Source organism: Melospiza georgiana, chromosome 2 (assembly GCF_028018845.1).
Source record: "Melospiza georgiana isolate bMelGeo1 chromosome 2, bMelGeo1.pri, whole genome shotgun sequence".
NCBI lineage: Eukaryota > Metazoa > Chordata > Aves > Passeriformes > Passerellidae > Melospiza > Melospiza georgiana.
In genome coordinates, this window is record NC_080431.1 from 115,320,040 (window position 1) to 115,347,101 (window position 27,062).

At 39.6% G+C, this 27,062-nt stretch overlaps 1 protein-coding gene across 2 annotated transcripts in view; it reads right to left on the bottom strand.

Moving 5' to 3' along the window:
- Positions 1–3,968: 3,968 nt before the first annotated feature.
- Positions 3,969–27,062, bottom strand: part of PKNOX1 (PBX/knotted 1 homeobox 1) — a 40,251-nt gene continuing 17,157 nt past the window's right edge. For both annotated transcript variants that reach the window (XM_058043785.1, XM_058043793.1), the window contains exons 4-12: positions 26,908–27,035; positions 25,600–25,771; positions 17,792–17,962; positions 16,339–16,438; positions 15,402–15,499; positions 13,235–13,363; positions 12,155–12,231; positions 10,464–10,636; positions 3,969–9,106 (exon numbers count right to left, since the gene is read on the bottom strand). In XM_058043785.1, the coding sequence (XP_057899768.1) occupies positions 8,895–9,106; positions 10,464–10,636; positions 12,155–12,231; positions 13,235–13,363; positions 15,402–15,499; positions 16,339–16,438; positions 17,792–17,962; positions 25,600–25,771; positions 26,908–27,035 (1,260 nt within the window). In that variant the 3' untranslated portion in view covers positions 3,969–8,894. The remainder of the gene's footprint in view (positions 9,107–10,463; positions 10,637–12,154; positions 12,232–13,234; positions 13,364–15,401; positions 15,500–16,338; positions 16,439–17,791; positions 17,963–25,599; positions 25,772–26,907; positions 27,036–27,062) is intronic.

Sequence of the window (27,062 nt, forward strand, 5' to 3'; positions counted from 1 at the left end):
ATAATTTTTCTTTGAAATTTGGGGCAAAGGAGAGAGCTAACATTTGACACTTTTGAAAGTGTCATTATTGTCATTTTGTGTCATTTTGAATTTCATTATAGGAAATTTTAAGCTGCCCTGACATGCCAAAGGTGCAGTGCATTTATTAACAGCAAATTGCACAAGGATGGGAGCTACACACACACACAGACACACAAGTGTATTTGGGTTTTTATGATTTAATAGGAGTACTCTGGGCTGGGAACAAAGTGGGGATTGGTGAAAGGTTGGGCTCTGTGATCTTGGAGGTCTTTTCAACTTAATTGATTCTGTTCTATGATTTAGCTTCAGCATTGTGCATCTCCACTAAAACCAGCTTTTTAAAATCATTCTGATACTGCATCCACAGCAGCACCCACAGCTCAGCTCTCCAAGGCTGCTGGGCTTTTTCCAGCAGCTGGCTTTGAATCCTGGAGTGATTTGCAGAGTCATTACTCATGGCTATTCACAGTTCAGAAGTTCAAGAGACACCAAAAAAAGTCCAGGGTGTGTAATCAAAGATTAATTGTTGCCACTTTCCAAAGAAAGGAAGGGGGAAACAAAAAAAAAAAAAAAACAACAACAACAAAAAAACCAAACAAACAAAAACCAAACAAACACCAAAAAAAACCAAACAAAAAAACCCCAAAAAACCAAACCAATAAAACTATAAGAAAGCAAAACCAGTTGTTTGAAAGCAGAATGGAGGATCTTAGAGATAAATTATTGTTTCTGGAGCTGCTGAAATTGTCCCTGTGTGTACAAGTGAGTCAGGAACATTGTTTCCAGCATCTGGAAAGTTGGGAGAGCAGCATAGGCATTACCTAACAAATGCCAACCCAGTTCCTCAAAACCTTTGGAATTTTGCCATTTTGAATTTAATTTGATGATGATGCATAAAATTTTCAAGAGATTTCAGGTCTGGATCCAGCTACAGTACTGAGTTAAGAAGCTTAATCAGAATCAGCTGTGCAAAACAGTCCTTTTGTGTAAAAAAAAAAAAAAAAAAGTAACAGAAATATTGTCTCTTCTTCCTGGCCTTAATTGGGATCCTGCCCGTGGAACTATGGATATTGTAAGAATCTTAGAAAAATCAATATCTGCACAGTAATTGAATTTGTAATTATTGTAATTGCACACATCAGTAAATCCCCTTGTCTTTTCTGTGTGCCAGTCTCTGCTGAGAGCAAGGAGTCTAAACCTGACACACCAAACAGGGCCATGAACTGAGCTGTGCAGAAACGTGAGCAAACAGAATTTGATCAATGGTAAGAAATTAAGGGAAGTGTCCATAGTTTGTAGCTCATAGAGAGAAGGTGCAGGAGAAGGGACACACACAACCCTCAAGATGAAAAGTCAATCACTGGTTACTCAATCACGGAAGGTTGGAAAAATCCTCTGAGATTGAATCCAAGCTGTTCCTGGTCCCCAACTTGTCCCCAGCCCAGAGGTCTGAGTGCCACATCCAGGCCTTCCTTAGGCATCTCCAGGGATGGGGACTCCAAACCTCCTGGGCAGCCCCTGCCGATGTTTAGCAGCCCTTTAATTGAATAAATTGCTGCTGCTGTCCCAGCTGAGCCTGCCCTGGCCCAGCCCGAGGCCGCTCCCTCTGCTCCTGTCCCTGTTCCCTGGCAGCAGAGCCCGACCCCCCCGGCTGTGCCCTCCTGGCAGGGACTTGTGCAGAGCCACAAGGGCCCCTGAGCCTCCTTTGCTCCAGCCTCAGCCCCTTCCAGCTCCCTCAGCCCCTCCTGGGGCTCAGCCCCTGCCCAGCTCCGTTCCCTGCCCTGGACACGCTCCAGCCCCTCCAGGCCCCTCCTGCACTGAGGGACCCCAAACTGGGCCCAGCCCTGGAGGTGCGGCCTCAGCGCAGAGGGACAATCCCTGCCCAGCATGATCTGCATGTTTCTTCAAGACTTCTAAAAATGTGACTTGGAAAATCCTTGGATCTTAGCAAAACATTATCGAAATTAATTTTTATTACCACAGACACATTTAGTGTTTGCTTCAGTTCGTATTTAGGATCAAAATAATGGAAAGTGTGCAAGGAATAATTTTCAGGAGTGGGCCCAAGGACCTCAGCTCCTGCTTTGTGCCAGTGGTGACCTCAAAGTCCAACAGAGAAGGGAAATACCCACAGGTGTTCCCTCATTACTTCACAAGCCCAAGATCACACCTCATTTGCATCAGGAAGAGAAACCAAACTTCACCTGCACAGGTCACATTGCTTTCAGATTTTAGGAGGATATCTAAATGGTGATTTTTAATTCTGTGTTTTAAATACACAACGGATGTAATCCCACACACCTCACACACTCTGAACTTGCATGAGTTTATATATGGATAAATAAATATCTAATGTGTCCCAGCCATGTTGTTGGGTTGTTTTAGCAGAATCCTCATTTCACACTGTGTGTGTAGTTTATTTTCCTTTGCTTCAGCTTTGAGGATATTGCTCTGGTTTTTATGAAGAGAGTTACTTAGGAAAAGCCCTAAACTGCAGACTAAGGACTTTGTAAACTGATGCTCCACAAAACCAAACCAGCTCACCAGTTATTTACAACTATTTACTTCTGATTCCTGTAATGGCTTCTTGAAGAGGGGCTTTATCTCTCAGGGGAATTTGAAACCATCCAACTAAAAATACTCAATATGGGACCTCATTTTGTTGACATAATCATATAATCACAGAATGGTTTGGGTTGGAAGGAACCTTAAAGATAATCCAATTCTAACTTCCCTGCCATGGCAGGGACACTGGCAGGGACACTTTTCACTCTCCCAGGTTCCTCAGAGCTCCATCTAACCTGACCTGGGACACTGCCAGGGATCCAGGGGCAGCCCCAGCTGCTCTGGGCACCCTGTGCCAGGGCCTGCCCACCTTCACAGGGAAGAATCTTCTCTAGGATCCAATCTAACCCTACTCCCTCTCAGTCTGAAGCCATTCCCCTTTGTACTTTACAGGTGGGGGATTTTTTTTTTTTTTGTTAGGTTGTTTATTCATTTCAGATTAAGGAAAAAATTGCTGCCTGGCAGCAGTGGAGTTAAAATTATTTCCAGGAGTTATTGGCACTACTCTCAGACACCCCTCTAATGCCAGACAAGGAAATGATAAATACTCCTTTGTCTAGAACACAAACTACTTGTCTATCCACAGATTAACCCTTTAACCACAAAACATCATCCAAAATCTGCTCTCTTCCCTTCTGGAGGCACTTGTGGGTGTCACCATGCCAGATGCTGGGGAAGAGACAGCAGGAATAAATAATGCTCCATTAGGAATAAATAATGCTCCAGCAGGGATAAATAATGCTCCAGTACTCAACAAAAGTAAATCCAAGAGTACCTACATCTGATTTAATCTCTGCTGAGCAGGACTTGCTGGATATAAAATGAGTTTGAGATTCTTAGTTGAGAAGAATCTTGTAATAAAGGAGCTGCTCATTTCCGGAAGATTTCTGATTTGGTAGAACATGGTAATTTTAGAAATGTGTCACAGTCTGGCTAAACAAGTTAACACATGGGATTTGCAGAGAGGAAGTGTTTTCAAATAAATCACTACCATATATGCTTGGAACCATTATTTGGAGTTTGATGTCCATGCCATTTTAATGGATAATTTTGAAACAACAACAAAAAGAAAACCCCACCCAAAGTCACAAACATTGTGGACTATTTACCTGCTAATTCCTTCTTTCATCCAAGCTGCTCCTGCATTACAAAAGCGTAATAAAAATCCCCACACTGGTAAGAACTAGTAAACATTTTTCTTCATTTGCATAAACAAGAAACCCCAAACAAATACAAGAGCCAAGGACTTTCCCTGGCCAAGAACTGGTTAAATAGTTTGAAACTATGCTCAAGATTTCCTGAAAACGTATTTGTCTTTCAGCCAAACAATACTGTTAAAGCAATGTAAATGCTTTGCTTCCAAAATGTGCTTTTTCTGTTCACAGAGAGCAGCAGTGTAAAAATAAATCATCCATGAAGCATATTCTCATTTTTAATTTCATCCCTTGATAGATTAGTTGCTGCAAAATCCCTTAATAACCAAGGAAAGAAAAGTTAGAGGGTTCACATTTTAAAGATTGTCAATTGTACAGACCCAGTGCTGCAATCCTTGGGCAGGGGCATGGGCAGCTTCTGTCACCACCTGAAACACTGGATTTTATTAACACCAACTCTGAGTCTTTATGTGTCTACAAGGTTGGAAAGGCATTTCCCTGCCTTCTCACACCTTGCTTTTCTCTGGCAAAACCAACTGTGATCGCTCAGCAGGTCCTAAAGAACTAAGTCACAGAAAAGGAATGGATTTTGTATTTCCAGGTGACAGGAATGAACAAATTACCTGATTTGGGCAATCACCAAAAAAAACACATCAGTGCCAATTTCACTGCACTTTGCACTGGACCATCAGGTTCTTGTAGGACTTGAAAATTAAACAGCCCAGAAGGTCTCTGAAGGAGCTGAGCATGCCAAGGGCAGGGAAGGGGGGAAGGAATCCATGCTGAGTTTGAGTTTGGCAAAATGAAGCTGCTTTTGTCCTCAGCAGAGGGAAGAGCAAAGTGCATCCAGCTGCTGGTTGGGTGGTTTGCACACCACAGTCACACGTGCATGTTCATGGATCTGCTGTCTTCAGGAGGTGGTGAGAGCTTGAATTTATTATTAGGAAACCAAAACATTTCACTCAATTGTTTAACATGCGAGATTTTCATGAGGGAATGAAGGTTAGTTACATTTCCAACAGGATTTCAAAACTACATCTTGCCTGTTCAGCTCTAAGCCAAATGTAAGGCTGAAAGGTTGAAGAGACTAATCAAAGGAACAGAAGGCAGAAAGACAATAACAATACAATACCTAAAGGTGGGTAATTCACACATTTTTGACATTTGTGTCTTGCATAGACAAATACTTATTCATTTTTTTTCTCCCAAGACGACTCAGCTTCAGAAAACAAAATGTTAAATCAACTTTAATTACAATTAAATGCATGTGTTCCAATTTTGCAAAACACCAGGGTGTTGTGGATTTTTGTTGAAGTGCAACTATCATCCCTTGGAAAGGCTTTGGGCTGCCAAGTTCCTGAAGTCAGGAAGGTGGACTTGTGATTCTTCCAGAAACAAATCCATGGATTATTTCACTCTGAGGTGGAAGGGACCAACAAGGAGTCCAGCTCCCCAGGGAATGGCCCAGGTGGGGATCAGAGCTGTGCCCTGGTGTCACTGGCACCAATCTCTGACCAACTGAGCCAAGCTCAGGCCAGGAGTTGGGCTTTGAGCCACGTGTGCTCCTATTCCACTCCAATATCCACGGACTTAAAGCTATTTTGGAAGCACAGGAACTGGGAACTGCAATTCCTCACTCAGCTCTGCCTCCTGGCTGCATCTTGAACATCAAAAAAAGATTTATTTGTTGCACCCCAGGTCACCACAAAATCCTGCCCTGCCAAGCCCTTCATCCATACCCAGGTTTCCATGGAAAAGACCCAGGTGTGCAGGCAAGGGAGAGCTCTCCAAATATTCCTGACAGAGAGCAGGTACCAGGAGAAGGCAAATGAGCCTGACATGGATCCATGTGGAGCTTCCCTGAGGTCAGCAGGACTCCACTGAGACACAAAATCCAGATGGAGAAAACCTTGTGCAGAGCCAGAGCTGATTCTGAGCATTTTCTGACGTGATTATTTCTTTGTAACAGTCATTCAGAAACTTCTCCTGATCGTTTTGGAATCAATTTGCTGAACTGCAATGCGTCCAAAGTTAATAAAAAACAACAGAAAATCGCCTTGCCTGTTCCAGGAATATTGAAAAAAATTGGACTGAGAACCCTGTTTTGGGTTAGAGTGAAAAAATATAAAAATTAAAAGTTTCGATAATTGTGTTTGCAGAAGAATCACATTGATTCAAAAACCAAATTAGTTCCATTGCATATGAATATGACTAACTGTGGGCAGGGGGAATTATACACAGACTCAAAGTCAGATGCCCTGTAAAGACTTTTTAACTAATGTAAACATGTACCTTTCCTGAATGGTGATGCTTTGCTGAAACTAGCAATCCTTCCTACACAGAAAAAAAAAGATAAAAAACCCAAAGTACTCTACTTGTTTTTTCTTCTTTTAAATTATGAAAAGAACAAGCACTTCCCTGCAGTTCACACCCACTACAGAATTCTCACTGAACTGAAAGAAAATATTTGAGTTTCACATGTTAAGCAATACTTTTACACTGGTGAAACCTTTTCAGTTTTAGGGATTCAAGCCCCTATATTTTTTTAATGTTTCTAATCTGAGAGTGAAACTATTCCATATTCCCCTTTCACAGAAAACTCTGTCAGCTTCAGTCTCAAGGAGTTGATAAAGTAGCTGAAGACAAGGTCATGTTTTGGAAGAATAGAACTTCTGCTGCATATAAGGTGGAGGGAGTAATAATTTATAATAAAAAAAAAAAAAAAAACAACTAACTAGAAAATGGCTTCTTTCTGAAAAATAAACTTTCAGAACTTTGCAAACCCTGAGGCCTGGTTGTTTCCAAAAACCCCAAACAAACCAACAAATATAATCTGCTATTGAATGGAGATGGTGGGGGTAATGGAGCACTCTTGGAGTTAAAAACAACTAAAAACAAAAATACAGAATCTGAGTTCCAGTAATCTTAGCTATCTTTTGTAGGGGCTGAATGCTTCCAAAGGAGCAGGATCTGTACATGGTTTGTCTTTTAAAGTGTTTTGGGGTCAAACTGGATTTGACAGCAGCCTTTGAGACAGCCAAGCTATGTCAAAGCCTTCCTAATTCATCTCCCATTATTCATTTCCTGTGCTGTTTATCAAACATGGCACATGAGTGGCAAAGCAGAGAAATCAGAAGAAAACAAATTCTCAGAAATCACCAGTCCAGTGGAGCAGATCATGACAGCCCTTGAACTAAGGAAGATCCTCAGCCAGGACCCAGTGAGAGCCAGAGCAGAAACACCTCTTGTGTTGAGTAAAAACAATTTTAAAAAAATAACTCCCAGTCACTGAAAACTCCTGTTATCCTCCATGTGTGTGTGGCAATGCCACTGAAATTTCCTCCTGAAGCTTTTCTTCCTACCAACTCAGCCTTGCCTTGGAAGACAACCGGCCATGAGCAGCCTCCAGCCACCTCAGCATGTCCAGCAGCACAATCCTCCATCCTCCTGGAACCAAGGGGACCTCAGCAAGTGCCTGAGTGCTCTGAGAAGCAGAAATTAAGTATTTAATAAATATCTGCATCTGCCAAAGGGCTTTGTTCAAATGCAGTGTCTGAGGATTCTAAAGGTGACCACCTTTCTCCCTGTCATGTTAGAAGCACACCCAGATTTGGTGAAAATCAGAAGGAAATTCTGGCTTTGATCTAAGCCAACACTGTGACAAATGGACAGGGACAAAAGAGGGCGTTGATCATAGCATGAGGCTCTTGAGTCTCTTATTTGTACTCAACAATGGGAAGTACAAAGTTCCAAAAGCAAATGTTCATGGATAGACAATCACAGACTTCAAACTTTGGGAAAATGAAAGAAATTAACTGTTACCACAACAAAAAAAAAATAATTCCCAAACCAAAACCAAACCAAAACCCAGCTGTTTTTATCACCAGCTCTTTGTTTTTTAAATGACACACAAGGATTTCCTACTCTAACAAAGCCTGCTGTATATTCTGGTAGTAAACTTCAGATCTGGAGAAATTTTATATAAATCCATGTTATATTTTTCTTTTTGTATTAGGGGAAAATATTTCAAATGCAATAAAATAGCAGAATTCATGACTGTATAGTAGGCAACTTTTCATTTTTTTTAGATTCAGTTGTACAAACTATAAACTGTTAAATTTCTCTAATAATTGGAAAAGTTGTGGGTATTTGAACTTACTTACCTGAATATTCATTTAGCAAATATTTTCAGATACAAGTCTAGATACAGAGTTATGCAATTTGAATATTAGTTTACACATAATATAAATCAATGTTTGACAATATCAAAATCCCATCAAACAGTGGGCCCTTCTTATGCTATTATCAAATATAGTATATCACTGTGGGATAGCTGAGAATCATAGAATGCTAGTGTAGGCTTGTTTACTAAATTGGGTCAATTTTCAGACCTTCCAAATAGGAATACTAAACATTTATTTTTCCCCTCTGGAAATTATTTTTTTTTCCTCCTGCTTAATACAGTTGTCATCCCAATTTCTAGTGAATTTATAAAAATATTTTTTTTATCCAATAACCCCAGCAAGGTAAAAATAGGAGTTTTTATAGCAAATGATAAACAGGCTCACGGACTATGAGAGAAACTAAACTTATTTAAATTGCCATACATTCTCTACTGAATCACACATCAACAGTTCCTTTTTATGTGTGTTGCTGTCCACCTCAGACTAGCAGTTTTTAAGGTGCAGAAGCATCTTTCAAATATATGCATCTAACTCAATAATCAAGTTTCACACACTAGTGTCACATGCTTTAAATTTACATCACCTGCCCATCAAAAGCTGTGTTAAATAACAGCACTAATTGAAACTGCATAATTCATCAGAAACTGCAGCACTTCCAATTCAGAGAACAAAGGGGTGCTTACGTGGTTCTTTATATTACTAGATATAATTTTTTGAAATAAGGAAAGGAAAATAAACAAAAAAACCCCCAAAAAAACAAACCAAAACACATTTGAAAGAAGTTGCTGCACCTGCAAAAACACTCTTTAAGCTTACTATGAAATACAAAAAAGTGCACCCTTCTATATCTACATATAAAACATATTAGAAATAAAACTTGTGTAAAATGTTTGCTGTGCAAACTGTAAAAAGTCAGTCAGTCAGTCCATTCTTTTTCCTAAGTGTTTCTTCCCTCCAGGCTCTCTGGCTCCTACTGCAGAGAGTCGCTGTTGTCCAGGACCAGCCCGCCGATGTTGGCCGTCGAGAGGTCGCCGCCGTCGTCGTCGCCGCTGTCCACGGACTCGTCCTCGCTCTGCCCGGCCATCATCACCTGCTGCACCGCCAGCGTGGCGCCGTCCGAGGACAAGGACTGCAGACTGTCCACGTTCATGTTCACTGGGGCTGTGATGGTCACGACAGCACCTGCAGGAGGCACAACCACAGCACTTCAGCGCCGCTCTGGCCTTCTCTTTATGGGGCTTTGTGCTGATCAACAGCTACCACAGAACACTGGTCTCTAATCAACAGGTACCCACCACAGAAACTCAAGGAACTACATTAAAATAGAAGATATATAGGCTGTCAAATAGTTAAATGTCAGAATTAGGTTGGTCAGGAATCTTAAACTTTGTGCTGTGAATCTTAAATCTGTCTTATGGACACCCACTACAGCAATTCTCCAGTCAAGTCACCACAAGGCCATTTCTGCAAAGTGTTCCAGCTTAATTCCTTGCAGAAAAAGGGTAGATTCAAGGTTCAAAATGTTCAAGATTCAAAAGGTTCAGATTCAAGGTAACTTCAATAGATAAAGCTGTTGTCAGATCCAGCAGAGGTTTGTCACAGACATGTTTAATGAAAAATCTTTTCTTTAAGATTTTTTTCTTTTGAGAAGCTGAGAAGCTTCAGAAACAAAATGTAAACAATAATTATCTGCTGCTGTGGAATGCAACAGGTGGATCTGTGATTGGTCTCATGGGTTTGTTTCTAATTAATGGCCAATCACAGTCTAACTGTCCAGATTGTCTCAGTCAGTGACAAGCTTTTGTTATAATTCTTTTTCTATTCTTAGCTAACTTTCTGATTAAATATTTTCTTCTATTCTTTTAGTATAGTTTTAATATAATATATATCAGAAAATAATAAATCAGCCTTCTGAAACATAAAGTCAACATTCTTGTCTCTTCCCTCATCCTGAAACCCCTGTGAACAGCGTCAGAGTGGCTGAGGGAAAATTTGTTACAAACTGGAAAGAATAAAGCACCAAGCAGCAGGACAGAAAGGATGATCCTGGCATTAAAGCAGTTATTTATCTTGTTTAAAGTACATCTTTTTGTTTGATCTGACACTGAGGAAGTTACTTCAGTCAAAGTCTGTGGAGGTTCTGTGATATTTTTCTGCCTCTCATTGTGAGGCAGATGTGGAATTGCAGCAGCCATGAAGCTGCAGCCCAGTGCTGCTCATCCAACAGGACACTCCTGATGTGCACACAGAGAGAACTCAGCTGTACATCTCAGTTTTACATCTTTTATTCTGTCATTTCATAACTTTTGAAACAAAAGCAAGTTTCTCAACATGAATTCCAATACAATACCCTTGCTTAAACCACAGAAAAGTGTTAAAGAGAGGAAAAAGTGACACATTTCTGTTATGCTTTCCCGGATTAAAACCACGTTTATGCAGAAATATCCAGAAGTTTCCCTCCCAGCACAGGCATCAAACCTTCCCTTTCCCTGTTAGAGAGGAATTAATTTATGATCCATGTTCAGGCAGCTCTCCTCACCATCTGACATCGTGAGCTCGTTGGATTGCTGCTGAGCAACTCCTGAGGCAATGGAGTCAGGCCAGAACCTCTGCACTGGTCGGTTCTGGGCTGTTTTCTTCTTTGTTTTCGGAGTTTCAGAACAACTGGAATCCAGCATTGGCTGAAGAATTCGCCTTCTAGCATTGATAAACCTAAATACAATCAAGGGCAAGGTGAACTTAGGATCAGTTGGCTGTAAATTCTGTGTCTCTCACATTCACAAAGTATGCAGCAAGAAAAATAAAATTAGGAATATGAAATCTTCTATCAGCTGGGCTTCACATTCTTTTTAAAGTGTAGAACCACTCCTAGAACATCAGCATCCTTCAATTTTGGCAAACTAGCTAAGAAAGCACTTCTATCATTTTGCACTAACAGCATTTTTCCCCCACCTCAGAAGGAAAAATTCTCCAGACAGCACAACAGATGTATGTACCCTTCAGGATCTTATTAAAAACTAAGCACCAGAAAACCTGCTGACAGCCCAGCTCAGAAAGCTGATACTCCTCTCATTAGGGTTCACCTAAAGTCTAGCCCCTGCCTAACCTGCTTTGTTTGGTCTGGTTTCATTTACTCCCTTAAGCTTCTGCATTACTTATTTCACAGGCTCCCTGCCTTTCCAAGGGCTCCTGATCCAGGACATGACAGCAAACACATTTGTCAGGTCTGTCCTGGTTCATTTCAGTTCTCTGATTTTCACTTGCTTACTTTAGCATGCTAATTGCTGTCCTTCCCCTTTCTGCTAGTGAACAAGAAAATACTGAAACTGAATCAACTTAAACATATGTGCTATGGCAGGGAGTTGTGACTGAAGATATCATCTTCAAAAAAATACAAAAATATCCAGGTCCCAAGTTTACCTGCAATGGGAGGAAATCAGGTGCAGCTGGCAGGTTCCTAAGTTGTAACAGAATGCTCTGCAAAGACAGCAGTCAGATCCCAGCACAGAGCTCCATGGGCACAGGTCACACAGTCACAGCCACGCTGTTCCACTTTTGGAACCAGTGTTCTGTCACTATCTTGGCTATTTCCCCCCTGGACCCCTCCACAGCCTCACAGCCAGTGTCCTCTTTGAAATCTGAGGCAGATCCCAGTGGGACTTTGCTGCAGCAATTTTAGGAACTGATGCCACAAGGAGAACAGGACATGTGTCAGCACTTCCCTCCTCTCTTCTGCAGGGCAGGTGTCTTATCTTACACCTCCAGGAAAGATAAGACATGACAGAACCTGCTTATCCATGAACTGGTGGAGCTGAGGAACTGCCTCTCCATTCAGAGAGAGCATCCTTTGATACAAGAACAGAATCTGCTAACAGTAACTTAAACACCTGCAGCCACCAGGCCACTAAAAATGCCTTTAGACTTCAACTTCTTTACTTGCAGAAGAGAGATGAGAGTACTTCCATCTCTCTCAGCACTGGAATAGAACCCAATTCCTAGTGCTGCAATGTTTTCTGGAGTCCTTATATAATTTAAATGGCATGAGTATTATCATACCTTATAAAAATAATGTGCTTGTGTGCCAGTGCATAGCTCTTGTATTTCTATACATGTTTTGTAACATATGTAGAATATTTAAGTTGAATTCCAGATGTCCAAGTTATCCTCCTCCCTATTTCTGAGCTGTAAGCACATGGAGACAAGGACAGATATTAAGGGTTTTGTTCTTACCAATTGTTAACCTGGAGTAGTGTCAGATTTGTTTGTGCTGCAATCTGCTTCTTCTCATCCTCTGTTGGATATGGATGCTACACAGGCCAGAAAAGCAAACAAAAAAGGCATAAGCTTGTTTTTCATCTCCTCATCAAAAATAAGAACTCCTTTATTACATCTGATTTAAAAGGGTGGATTAAGGCCACCTGACTCATTAAAACACAAACCTTAGAAAACCTCACAAACTTTTATAGACAAAAATAATTCAACAAAGAGTGCTTCACTACACAAAACCTGATTTTATCCTTGAGAGTGTCTGTGGCACCATGAAGCTGCTGCTGTGTAATTCAGAAGAAAAAGCTTCTCATGGCTGACAGTCTTTATTAAAGAGCGTGATCCCTGGGCAGCACAGCATGTGAGCAGCTCTGATTAGTTCTGCTGGCCAGGGCAGTGTCATATGAGAGAAGTGAGGAGCACTCAGTTAAATAAAGGAGCACTGGAGTTAAATAAAGCTGCTCTAAGCAGATGAGGACAGGGCACGTAGCACAAGAAGTGCACACGCAGCTTCCCTGCATCAGTTCTCTGCTGCAAACCAGTTGTAAAAGGCAAAATATCAATCAAGTCAGCATTGAGATAGCCTGGGAGCCATTTATCCTTTCAGAGTATTCATGCAAAGGGAGGACAATTGAAAGCACAAGCAGATAGTGACATGCTTGGTACACATCAAAGAATTGAAAAGGAGATGAAGACAGAAAATGTGAAATACCCCTAAAACACTGCAAAATACAGGTGGAATTACTTTTCCTTGTGCCATGAACCAGGGTGTAGAGAGAATTAAGTTCTCAACACAGTGAAATGAAGAAAAGCTCCTTGTAAAAGCACTTATTGAGACCATGCAGTACAAATGTAACATATTTATTAAAACATTACTAAAAGCCAACTAGCATTAGACTGTGGAACTACTCCAAATGACTCCAAGGAAAGCTGAACTGAGATTCCATAACTGACAACAGAATAAATTCACCTTGTTTATGAAGAAAAATTGTGAGAGATCACATGAAAGAGCTACATAAAAAACTGCCCATGCTCAGTCCTTACCCCTATGTGCTGAAAAAGCCAAGATCTCATCACATTTGTAGCGTGCTTGGGAAGAACTCCTCTCTTGTTTTTTGATGAGCCATCATCTTGATGCAAGATGCCTAGATCTTGGTTTAATTGCAACTGGAGCTGCACATTTAATTTTAGGAGAAATAAAGCAGTTAACATAGAAATGGCAGTTCTGTATCAATAAATGAAAACTCATTTATAGAAGGAATGAAAAGAAATTAGGCTTGAATATCTTGAATATACTCACTGTGTGCAAACATAAACAACTATGGAAGCTGTAAAATATTACTGATTCAAGACTTAAATGAAGGATAAAGTAAAATTAATTATTATGCTGCAGTTGCAAAAAAAGATGCTAAAGGTCCTGCTAAATAAATGCATTAAATTCTCAAAGAGCATTAAGATCCATACAGCAGAACCTATACTACACTTTACAACATTCATACTATTCCTAAATATTCATATTTCTTTATCTTTGCATTTCACTTCCTATGGATTCATCAAATCATTTGCACATTGGTTATCTGAATGTTGGGAATACATTCTTAAATGCTTATGCAGAAATAGAAAGAAACAGCACAATTTATGTGCTGTCCTATAAGATTCTATTTCAGACAATTGTAACCAAAATAATTCTAAATCCGGTTTTCCAGACAAATTGGAGCAATTTCTTAAGCCAATCAATATGTAGGAAATTACTTTTAAACAAGGTTTAGGCTATCAAATTACTACAAATATATATCTGGAGCACATTTTAATTTCCAAAGTAATGTCTTACATTCTAAATAACCTGCTTGCATATGGAAGCTTTATAATGAACTTTCAATAGCTTTTCTACAGTGATTTTCCCTACCTCCACAGCATTCTGAAACACTAAAGAAGGATTTTCAATTAGTGACCTTTGCATAGGTGGCTTTGGAGACTCCAACTAACATCAAGAGTAGTCACAGATGTATACAGGAGGTCAACTCCTTTTTTATTTATAGGCTAGAGGCATTATTTTCCTCTCAGTATTTTATTTTTTTTCATTAAAGGTAAAAAACCCTCAATTTTTCCAAATCCCTTCAGTCCAGGAGTGTAATTTTACACATTTCTTTCTGAGAGGTGTGTGAGGACAGAGCTGTCTGTGTTCTAGGGGGGGACATGGCTGAGTACAGATATTCTCCTGCCAATTCAAAGAACACTCTGTGCACACTTTTTTGGTTGGAAGGCCAGAAAAAGGGGGAAAAGAAACCAGTGAGTCAGTGATTACCAACAGATTTTATGCTGGGGAGATGGGAGCTCCTCATTCACATTTCTAATTAAATCCAGATTCCAGGAAGATTTGGTTTACCACTTCCAGAGAAAGCCAGCAAGGTTTTCTATACCAGAAGATGGTCCAATTTTCATGTTTCTTTTTCTTTAGTTGTTTCTTTGAACTCTTCAGATCAACTCTTAAGAGCCTCCAACAAAATAGTGCTGGCACTTACATTTTAGGGTATAAAGGGACAAAATAAGGATCTCCCAGAGTCTCAATTAAATATTTTGAAGGTAAAACTCTGAAATACATAGTTTCACAGTTCTATTGGTTGCCATTGTAATAAAAAGTCAAATTTCTCACAATAGCAGTGTGGTATCTTAATGTAATACATTCAATCTATCTAGTCATAAACAAGGTTCAATGATTAGAAAAGTTATAATCCTTGAAAAAGTATTCATTTAATTTAGAGGGTTTTTTGGTTTGCATTGGTGTGGGGTTTGTCTGTTTTGGGTTTTTTTGGGTTTGTTTGTTTTGATTTTGTTTGTTTGATTTTGGTTGTTTGTTTTGGTTTGGGTTTTCTTTGTTGTTGTTGATTTGGTTTAGAGGTGGGTTTTTTTAATTTTAGTTTGTTGTTTTGTTTTTTTTTTTAAATTTCATGTACCTATAACTCTTCTGGCATCAGTAAAAGAACACAATTAGAAGGTAGGAACTCTGATGAGCTGTTGTGGCAAGGAGGACCTTATGACATTTCCTACAACCTGAACCTCCCATAGCAGTGGCTGCACCAATTTACAATTAATTACTCTGTGTGTACACAGAGCTCCTTCTGGCAGTGTGTCAAATTTAAATCAAAACTCCCAAACCCCCTGAGATGTATTTCCAACCAGATCACCATTCTGTGGAGCTTGTGGAACACACCTGAGAGTTCTGGATGCGAATAGTGCCAGGTGACAGTGCCTGTGTCACCACCTGTCCTTGTGGAGTGACCACAGTGACTGGCTGATACACTGTCCCCCCTGGAAGCAAAACAGAAACACAGATTATGGGCAGGAAAAACCCCTTCAAGTATTATTTTCTTTAAACACATCACCACTGCACACCATACAAGACTTTAATAATATATCAATTATTTTTTTCTAGTCAGCAGGCAAGATGTGCTCTTTGCACACTAAAATATTCATCCATTCACAAAAAACTGTACAAAATCTGATTCTATTTCCCTGTATTTTAGGCATTCTAAATATATTTTCAAAGGAAAATGCCATGATTATCAGGCTATAAAAGAATTCTTCATGTTGTTTTAAGTGAGCTAAGTCTTCAACCAACAAGGGTCCCAACACCAAAATCACACCTCAGTGTGGCCAGTTCTTAGGGCAGCTGGGTTTGATTTGAAACCTTGCTGAGAGGCAAGACTAAACACTTAATCTCAAATGTAATTTCCATATAACAAGGACATCAAGGATTTTACAGACTTGTAGGTGTTGGTTCCAAACTCCAAGGAGCACAAGGCAACCAACAAGTGCAATGGTTTAGGTAATAATGTTTTTGTCAAATAGAATTCTTCTTTTTAAAGGCAAAAAAAAAGTCAAACATCACAGTCTGTGAAAATGTAACAAATGTAGTGTTGCACATTAAGATCTCTTAATATTATATATGTAACTGCCACTCCCATGGACATACTTGGAAAACATAAAAATTAAACAAACTTTCATAAACCAGTAAAGCACTTGACTGTACTACTACAACTTTTCAGGTATTAAAACACACTTTTTCAAGTATTTGTGTAGTTTTTGCAACAACCACAAGGGAAACCAAGATGAAGAGCAAGGTGCCAGTTGTTTTCAGTGTGTCATACCTGCTACTGTTGCCATAGTTACATTTCCCTGCTGCAATGCTGATGCTGGCACCACGATCCCTTGGGGACTGAGTGTGCCTGCAATGGCACTTGGAATTTGCTAGAAGAATAAAATAATTAGTTGCTTACATTTTTTAAATTTTTATTTTCATGTAAAGAGATCAAGCATGCTTGTGTATTTTTGTAATTTGTTTTAGGTATTTTTGGCTCCAAAATATGTTTGGAGTTTAATCACAGGATTACCTTCAAAGAGAAAAATACTCCATTAGGGGTTCATCATTACCTACATTAACTTCCTCATTATCACCAACCATTACCTTTGAAAACCCTCATGAAAGCAACTGCTAGAAAAGATGTAAAACAATTTTGAGAAATTTTAGTTCTAGGTGTGTAAAGAATAAGAAACAGTTTCCAAAGGCAAGAGGGAAAAAGGACAAAGGAAATGACCCTTGATGCTCTTATTACAAGCATCAAAGCTTTAGAATTTTAGTTATTACCTCAATTCCTTCAATTTGAACATAATGTATTAAATATTCAATATGTTTTATTCTGCTCAAGGTAGGTCTTACTCAACCCTGGACATGCAAACTCTTACACATTTCCTTAGTATGTATGAATAATCCCTTTTGATAGCAAATGCAAAATGGGTCCCTCATGTCTCTACAGAAAACTGTAAGAGATATAAAGAAAAAAACCTTTTAAAAGCTTTTTTTGCCTGATTTTAGAATCTTCTTTCCACACTTCCAGAGATCAAAACCTATTAAAGGAGTCCAGAAAGTGAAGTTTAAAAGTCATTGGGAATTTTTTTAATGCAGAGCATCACATACATGAGTAATTCACAGGAGGGTACTGGGGTGGCAGGGCACACTCTGCAGCATCTGACAGCAAGAATATCAACCACGACTATTAATTGTGATCCATTTAATACAAAAAATGCAATTTTGCAACTTTAATCCATCAGATATTGTCTACTTATTCCAGAATACAGGTTGTGTATAAAATGCATCAGTCATCTCAATGTTTTAATGAAGGAGGCAGACTAAGAAGGTCTTAACAGGCAAAATTTTCTTCCTTGTTTATTCTGTTTCCTAACCTCCTTCCAACCAAATAGCAAATCCAGGCTATTCTGAATATCTCCATTTTCTGAACTGAGAGAAAATCATAAAAGGAAGACAGATAAAAAATTGACTCTGTGCTTTGGCACATTTCAACAAATTTGTCCATTGGGCAGTAGCACAAAAAAAACCACCCACCCCCCCAAAACCAAAAAGAAATAAAAAGACCCAAAACAAAACCCAAACAAATAAAAAACTCTTTCTACTCTTAATACCTGATTTGAGAGAATACAGGAAAATGCAGAAACTCTGTTTGCAAACTGATAGCAAAACAAGCATAGCTGTAACTTCCTAAGGAAATCTATGCAAAAATCCACTGAACAGCATTGGAAACACACCTGAGATTGCACAGGTGAATAAGGACTTCCAGGCTCTCCACTTAATAGAGTTTCACTGTTCATTTTTGTCTTCAGGCAGGCAATGTAACGACTGCAGAAATCCTTGCAGAGTTCATTGACCTTTTCCAGCTCCAGCAGATGGATACGAAGAACTTGGATTGCTTTTACCATCTGAGGGAGAGAATTGGAAAAAAAAAATCAGAAACAAAATAAGTATTTGTTAAAAAAAAAACCAAAAATGTGAGATTTAAGCAAACAGTGCTTGCCAGTAACAAAGGTCACCCAATTAAAGCAGAGGTACTAATTGCTAAATCTTGGAATGTGAAAGAACACAAGGAAACTGCACACACAGGGGAAAGAGAACAGGACAGCAAAGTGATCTTTGTCACGTGTGACACTTCAGGAAGCCAGAGCAGCTGAGGTGTCACAGGGCACAGGATGAGCCTGGATGTCCATGTGGTCTTTAACCCCCTCCTCCACCTCTGGGGCACAGACCACACAGGAGTGCAAGTGATGGAAAGCAATCCCATCCCCAGGAATGGTTTGGAAGGCAGGGCTGGACAGGCTTGGCCAGCAGCAGTTCTCTCTGGAGCTCTATAAATCAGAAACACCAGGTTCAGTTTCATCCTGACACAAGGAAACCAGAAGGGTTGGAGATACAGTGAGAAAGAAGACACTCCTGTGATTAAGCATAAATTTGTTCCACAGATTGCTAGGGAGGATGAAAGCTTTAATTTTTCAATAAAATTAGAATAAAGAGGTCCCAAATTTAGCCAACAAAGCTTAAAGTAATCAAACAGTTCTTCAGTGCTACAGCTTTTAAGTTCCTCTGTAATTGTATGTCAAAGATGAACAACTCTCAGGTAAAATCTTGTAAGAACTTTCAGGTGAGGAGATGATTCTGAAATACAAAACATTAAATACAAAGCACTAAACCAAATTAAAAAAATAATCCATGTTTAAGCTAAAATCCAAGTACAGGAGATACGGATGTGAGGAGAATACTTGTCATGCTCACTGTGAGAAAAGCACTGTAAGCCTGGATAACCAATGGCATTACATACTGCACAAAAATAGCTAAGGTGATTGTAAGGGTCATGGCAGAAGATCAGAAGCTAAAACCAAATCCAGATGGTCCAACAGCAGCAGGAAATCCAGGACATTCAAATATGCACACAACACACCAGCAAAGTAATTATTTTTATACAACATGCCACCTCCAACATTTCTGTGCTGTGCTGGATCTCTGAGAGAAATATCCTTCAGATTCATGAAAAGGAACAGTTGCAATTTTAAAGCATTGTGCAGAGCCTGAATTTACAATTATTTGGAAAAATCTGTCCACCATATAATAAATAACAGGGGTCCACCAATAAATAACAGGGTTATTTACCTGGGCAGAGCACTGATCCAGTGAACAGAAATTATACCCTCCAAACTATTATCTATTTATTAAATCTATTATAAATCTATCAATTACTTCCACCTCAAGAAGCCAACTGGGAGCTGAAGATGCCTTTGCTCAAGGCACCTAAAGGAGATCAAGGCAGGAAAACTTTTCAGTGTGCTCCCCTCTCCATCATGACATTTTAGCTTTCATCGAGTCAGATATTTTCTTTTTTTTCAGCAAAAGGTTCTAGGACACTCAGTGTAGGCAACTGTGTGTTAAAATAAACAAGATTAAAAAAATTAAGAATTTAAATGATTTTTTAAAAATTTCTTCTCAGGGATAAAAAGAAAAAAAATTTACATCTTTCAAAAAACAGCTGCAGAAACACCTGAGCTGTAGATTTGACTCAAATTAATATCTGGTAACTCTTGTGACCTATGACACTGAAAGCCTTTGAAACACTGAGTGCAGTGACCCAGCACTGAGACACAAACCAGTGATTTTCTAACCCAGCCCAGGTTGCTTTTTAAACTGTGCTTAAGCACCTTTAAACACAACAAAGTTAAAGCATGAAAATGTGACTAAATTTTAACACAAAACAAAGGTCATCTGTGTTTCAAGAAATTCTGTCTCTATTTCAGAAACAAAAAGCTTAAAATAGAAAATTCTTCATGTGTAACTGATCAACAAATTGCTCATCATATTAGTTAGTGCTTTAAAGATTCAGCTAAAACTGAGGTAACAAAATATGGTTTTGGACACATAATATTTGACCATAATAGAGTTTAGTTTATTTTTGCTCAGTCAAGAGAGCTGTGTTTTTTTTAAACATTAGCCAAATTTGTACTGTTTATTTATCAGCATGTGCTTGGAGGAAAAATGAAAGTCCTTTCTTCAGCTTAGACTTAGTTGAAAATTGATGGTTGATACTTGAGGTGAAAATTGAATTAAAGACAGAATTACCCACAAACCCAGAGTCAGTAACACTACTCAGGTTTCTGCAGGGCCCCTCTCCATCACACTGCTCCTGCAGGAAGCTGTGCTGTGTTAGGAGGAAAACTAAACTTTGTAAATATGCCATGCCTGTCACCAGGACTTATTAATTCATTTACAGCTACATTAATTGTGGCCATATGGCTTCTGCTCTCTTGCAGCACAGGTGGACAAAACTTAATGTCAGCAGAAGTTCACTTTTCCCTTAAAGCTACAAAAATCAAGAACTCCTGATAAAATAACTCAGGTTGGACAAAGGCAATACAAAGAAGTATTTTCAGACAGGTCACAGCAGCAGTAATATTTCATTCAGTGCTACTGCATAGAATATGCCACAGAAAAATGACATTTTATAACAGGTTCAGTCTTTTCAGCTGTAGCAATAAAACTGAAGTATCACTTCTGGGAAATGCACAAAGATGAAGTAACCATGAGGTTTGTGTATATTCACATAATCCTAGAATGGTTTGGGTTGGAAGGGACCTTAAAGATCATCCTGTTAACAACTCTTGCCATGAGCAGGAATATCTTCTACTATGGCTGAAACTGCTGTAAATAAAGATAATGGTAAACTATTAGAGAAAGAAAAGTTATTGAAAAACTTCCAGTTTTTGCTATCCAGAGCCTATTTATATAAAAATGTGTCTCCAAATTTAAGAAATTTATGCTATCTTTAGCCTCAATATGCTCTAGGTTGTGCCTGTGTCCTGCCTGCAGTGCCTCAAGCCCGTGGTGCAAAGGCACAGACACAGCACAAACTGCCTCAGCTGTGATACCCAGCTCACCTGTGCTGATGTAAAACACAGAGCCACAATTCTTTATAGATTTCAGAGCACATCAACTGCACATGTGGGCAGCACACATGAAAGAATCTCCATATACTGACACATCATCTCACTCAAATGACTCTTCATTTGCAAAAAAACCAATTAAAATATATACATCCACAGTTTACCTACCTCCCTGACCCAAATCCTCCTGCAGCAGTTCAGATTTTCAGTGGAAGAACACACACTCTGGGAGAAAAGCTATTTTGCTTTCATTTGTTTTGATTTGATAAACCTCTATTTTGAGTCCTCAGCTATGAGACATAGCTAGAAAAGGTGTAACTAGAGGTTTATGGGACAGTTCTGCACATTAAAACAGCAAAAAAAAAAACTTTTCAGAAAGGCTTGGTCAGTCAATATTCAAATGACACCAGCTGGCTTCACCTCTAAACTCAGGTTCCAGGCACAACTAAGAATTCAAGAGAATTGAGAAGAGGGTACTGAACCAAAAATCCTTACCCCAAACGAAACAAAAAACTCAGGGCTCTTCAAAAAAGGCAGTGTCCTGTTCAAATACAAAAGGGAGAGGAGATTTAACAGCCCTTGTTTTGGATTGTGTCTAGACTTGACAAAGCCATAAGTAACCTGCTCTGGCTTCACAGCTGACCCTACTCTGAGCAGGAGGTTGGACTAGAAACCTCCTGAGCTTTTAGGGCAGCCCAAACCATCCTATGGTCCTAGGAATGTGGAGAAATTAAAAAATCCACCCATGTGTGGGAAGAGTTCACTCTGAACAGAGAGGCAGGAACCACCCTGAGGCAGTGTGGTATTTCTGCAGTGTCTGGGTTAGCAGTGAGCAACACAAAAGTGTTTAGCAATGAATGTCTTCAAACATAAAATAATCTGTGAAAGGTCTAAAAAAACTCTCTGCAAGCACCCATGCTGAACAAATTCTTAAATTTGTGGATGTCCTATGCACAAAATGAGACTGATGGTGAACAAAGAGCAGTTGGTTCATTCCAGGATCTGTTTGATCTGTAAAAATAAGGCAAAGATAGCAAAGGGTAAGGGGAAAAGATGATACTCAAAGTTATGTGGGTAAGCTGAGCTCACTTCCAGAAAGCAGCAACAGAGAGCACCAAAATCTGGTTACTGACAGCAAACACACATCTTCTGACACTGATGCTTGGAAAAAGGGGGGATGCAAATAACATTCCAAGAAGATTTGGAGGAAGTTGAAGCTCTAGGAAAGCACATTTCCAGTCTAGTAAGAGCACAAGCACAACCTTCAGCTTCCAATTCCTTCCCACAGGATTTGAAAACAGGAGATCTGCAGGATGAACCCCAGGGTCATTCCAGAGCACATGGCCCAGGATTGCACCCAGACCTGGGAAAGACCCTGCAGAAGTAAAAAAAAGCCTGGTAACAATTCTCCTAAAAAGGCCTGGTAACAATTCTCCTGGACTGACTATGATCCTTTGCCCTGCTGATTCAGGAACACCAGCTGATGTTGTTGGAGAGCTTAACTGGGAAGAACAGAATCCCCAGAACAGAATCCCTCCAGCTGGATAGTAACAAGGGTTTGAAAGCTGGTTTACAGGCAATTTAGCAATTTATGAGTATCCTCAAAACTAAGTTTCAGGTGGATGCTGAAATCCTTTTTAATACTAAAGCAGGAAGCCACCAATTAATTTAGAATGGGAATTATAATACCAAAGTAACAAGATAATCTAGACCATAGCTTAGTAAGAGCTGCTCAAATTGGAACAAGCATCCACTGCTCTTAATGAATTTCCTTTCTGGTCAAACTGATCTAATGCCTGTGCCACCCAGATTAACATTCTGTGGTCCTCTGGATGAACTCCAAACTCCTCTTGTGGAGTACTCAAGGCACTTCAAGTGAGTGCACAACGTGGAACATTGCCAGGACTGTAAGTGACCCTACAATCACTATCTGTGACCCTTCCTAATTTCTGTTATTTACTTAATTAGCCCACAGGCAGCATGGAACATTATTATATTCTGAAGAATTCATGAAGAATTATATTCTGTTGCTTTGGAGCTGTCACAGTTGAAGCTCTGTCACAGAAACTGCAGTCTGGCTGAGTTCTACATGTCACATCTCAAAGGGGTAAAAAGAAAAAGAAATGAAACAGCTGACCAATTTCCTTAGTGTAACAGGCCTGTGACTCTCAGATAGGACTTGAATTTGGTTCTTTACTGTTGTGATGCTCAGTTCATGTCAGTTTAGCTCTGGCCCCGAGTTGATCCTACTGAGCAAACATTTACACCTTATTTGTTTGACTCTGCTCCACCCTTCTAGCCCAGCCTAATTATCAGTTTTAACAGCCTCTCCTTTCAGATGAATGGTTGAATTAACATTGGAGTTAAAAAGGACAAAGCATGAGCAGAAGATGGAACAAATGTGCACAACAGTGTTTCTTGCTACTAAACAGACTTTTTAATCTCTACAAAAATATATATATGTGAGGAGGCAGAAAAACTGCCTGTCTACGGTCCTCCCTGTGGCAAGCACCAATATTTCAAGCTGAAAAGAGGCTGAAAGCCATGCTAGCCAGTTCACAACTTCAGAGAAGCTTGTGCTCACAGCCCCACACCAAATGAGAGCCTGTCAGAATGTCAGCTGTTCAGAGCTCCCAGCCTCCAGGACAGGCAGAGGACAAGCTGCACTCAGGTTTCATTGGTATCCAGTAACAGAAAGTCACAGCTCACAATACGACCACAGGACAGGAGCTCAATGCCAAGGATTTTGCATTTTGCAGTGTGGTTCCAGTTTAAGCCACTCCTGACCTCAGCAGCCATGGAATCCTGGACATAAACAATTCCTCACCCACTTCAAGCAAAACCAGCCAGGTTTGTGCAGCCCATCAGCAAAGGAGAACACCACATAATCCAGAGACTTTGTCACTAGAGCCACAAACTGAAACCATAAACAGCTCAGTGACAGGAAGGACTTTTTGAACACACCAGACCCAGCTACAACCAAAGCAAGCTGGATCTGAGAGTGTTTATGTGTGACCAAAAGCACAGGGAACAGGCCAAGGCAAGCAGGATCTTTGGGAAACCAATCTTTGGAGGCTCACAGAAGCCACAGAATTGGAATTGCCTGGAAAGGGACCAACAGCTGAGGTTGGAAGGGACCTCTGGAGATGGTTAAATCCAACCCTCCTGCTCAAAGCAAGGTCAGGAAGGGCAGGTTCCTCAGGGTCATGTCCAGCTGAGTTTGACTGTCTCCAAGGATGGAGACTCCACAACTCTCTGGGATTCCTTCTGCCCCAGAGATGGGGAGAAGGAATCTATGAGGCAGGATTTCAGGATCTATGGGGAACAGGGGATCTATAGGGCAAGATTTTTGGGGCAGTAGGAATCTATGAGGCAGGATTTCAGGATCTATAGGGCAGGATTCAATCACCCTCACAGTAAAGAACATTTAATGGAACCTCCTGTGTTTCATACCCATTCCTGGGTAAGTTCATGCCCATTTCCCTTGCCCTGATGAGTCAGTCTGTCTTCTTCCCCATGAGGACTTGGCATTTCCCTTTGCTGCATTCCACGAGATTCCCATTTTCCTGCTTCTCCAAAAGCAAAAAAGTATCCCTGAATGGTGGCAGAGCCATGTGTGCATCAGCCCCATCTCCCAGCTTTGCAGCACCTGCAGCCCTGCTGAGGGCTCAGCCTGCCCCATCACCCCAGTCAGAAATGGGATATTAACAGCACTTATGGGAGCCCTCAAATGGATTTCCTGCTGCTGACCAGAACCCAGGGGTTCACCCATCTTTCAGTCCACCTCCCTGCTCATTTATCTTGCCCCTGTCTTGTCAGTTTGTCTATGAGAACATTGTAAGAGACCTCAGAATTCAAGATAAACCACCAGCACTGTTCTTTCCTCATCCACTGAACCACAGCTACTACATTCCAGCTATTAGACCTCAGATGTGCTTCTGAAATTAGAGAAATATGGATTAGGGAAATATGGGAAAACAGTGATTTTGTGTTGGATTCAGAGAGTTACAAATGAAGAAAATAACCTGAGGCTTAACAAGTCAGCAGACCTGCTTCATGCAGAACAGAACTAACTCTCATTTTTGAGTTAAGTATTGAAGGCAGGTATATTCAAAATAGAGAAATCACAGCTTCATCACAGGAATGACTTTCAGAAAGCTTGAAGGAGTTAATGACATGAAAGAAAAAATTATAGATGGTAAAGACTTTCTAAGATCATCTTATAACAGTTCTTCCCTCACATTAACTAGGTGAAGCATGATTTAAATAAAATTGGAGAAAAATTACATCAATTACACGTTTCTGATTAATATGTTAAACACCCAACACTCTAAAATTAATTTGCAGAGTCAGTCTGGCTATGGAAAAGATTTATTTCTGTTTTTCTCCAATACATTCATGTCAGCTGAGAACAGGAAACAACTGTGAAGAGCCCAAAGTAAATTTACAGATAAAAGGGAAAAGGGGGTCAGAAGAAAATTTTAAAAATATTTTTAATCATTAACATAAAGAAGAATCTCTCACAGGCAGAAAAATGTGAGGAGAAACTACAAGGACCAGTTGAGATGAGAAATGAGGAAGAAGCTGCAAATGTGATGGTTGTTTCAGAAATGAAAGAAACAGCCAATACTTACCAAAGTATCAGTTTCTGGATCTTCACAGAAAAAGGGTTTTCCTTCCTTCTCCTGCTTCCTCACGAAGTTTTCAATATCTACATCAAAACTGGCAGAAGTTGTGCCTTCTGAGCCTTGTGTAGATTGTTCACATTTTTCAAATAATAGTGCTAACAAGGGAAATAGTGGGTGCCTAGAAAAATGTTTAAATACATGAATAAGTATTTTCACTTACGTGAAAATTAAGACATCTAGCTCAGAAAAGCTCACAGTCACTCATGTGACAAGTTCTGGAACAGACTGCATATAACAGCATTGGCTAGAGCAAAATAAGATAATATTTATTTTCATTTTGATTTACCCCACTCCAGAGGCAAATACAGCAAAAAATATGTATATATTTAATTAAAGAGAACAATCACAAGCTAAAAAAGCTCCGACTGTTTAATTCACTGTAATTGAGTGGCACTGAGACAGATTAATACAGTGCACTAGAAATGAGATTTAGGATTTACAAAGAGGATGAATGCAGATTTAAATGAAGCCTGATAAAATTAATTTATTCTTCAATGTGGGCCATACTTACACATCGTGAAATAACTTTAAAAAATTGAGAAGAATATTCAGGCTGTGCTCAGAGGCCTCCTGTGAAATCATGCTCTGAGGAGAAGATTTTGTTAGCACAAGTCTGTAAATGAATGGATACATCTTTCTGCCTCAGGTTGAGGTTTTTTTAGTGTTTTGTTTGGCTTTTTCCTGTTTTGGTGGTTGTTTTCTTTTTTAACTTGAAAACCAGTAATAATTCTGTCTTTATAAAGTAGTTAAGCTGAAAGAACACTCAACCCCATGAAAACTGAGCATATTGCTCAGCACAGCACTTTGCACTGAAAAATCTCAAATTAGTGTGCTCGTACATCAATATTTAATCCATTTTCAGCTAATTACTAGGGAATAGATTGTTATCCCTACAGAAAAAGGAGTAAAGATTGACCTAATTACAATAAAAGTAAAAACCTGTATTAAAGATAAAAACAACAATATGGCAAATAGTGACCACAGTTTAAAGGCTAAAACAGCTTTCTAAATTTGGCAACCACTCTTAGAATACCCTTTAAACCTGCTGAAATTAAAAATCCCACAGGCTCAGGAGGTTTTTCCTTGGCTGATGATGCCATTGAAGATTATTTGGTCTCACTCTTTCCCTACAAACGATGGAGACAGCCAAGAAATCACCTGATTTTAGCTACTTATTATTTATTTATTAAAAACCCCCAAATCCTCTACCCTATCCTTCACCCTTCAAAAGACAGAACAGGAGTCCATCACTACCTGTAAATGGCCTGCTTGTCTGCATCCATTGGAGTCTGAGATTCTACAGGGGCAGGACTCACCCCTTCGGCATCAGTTTCAGAGCAGTTGGGATCTTGTTCAGTTTTTAACTCTGTTACCACTTGCATCTGTAGGGGAAAAAAAAAAAAAAAAAA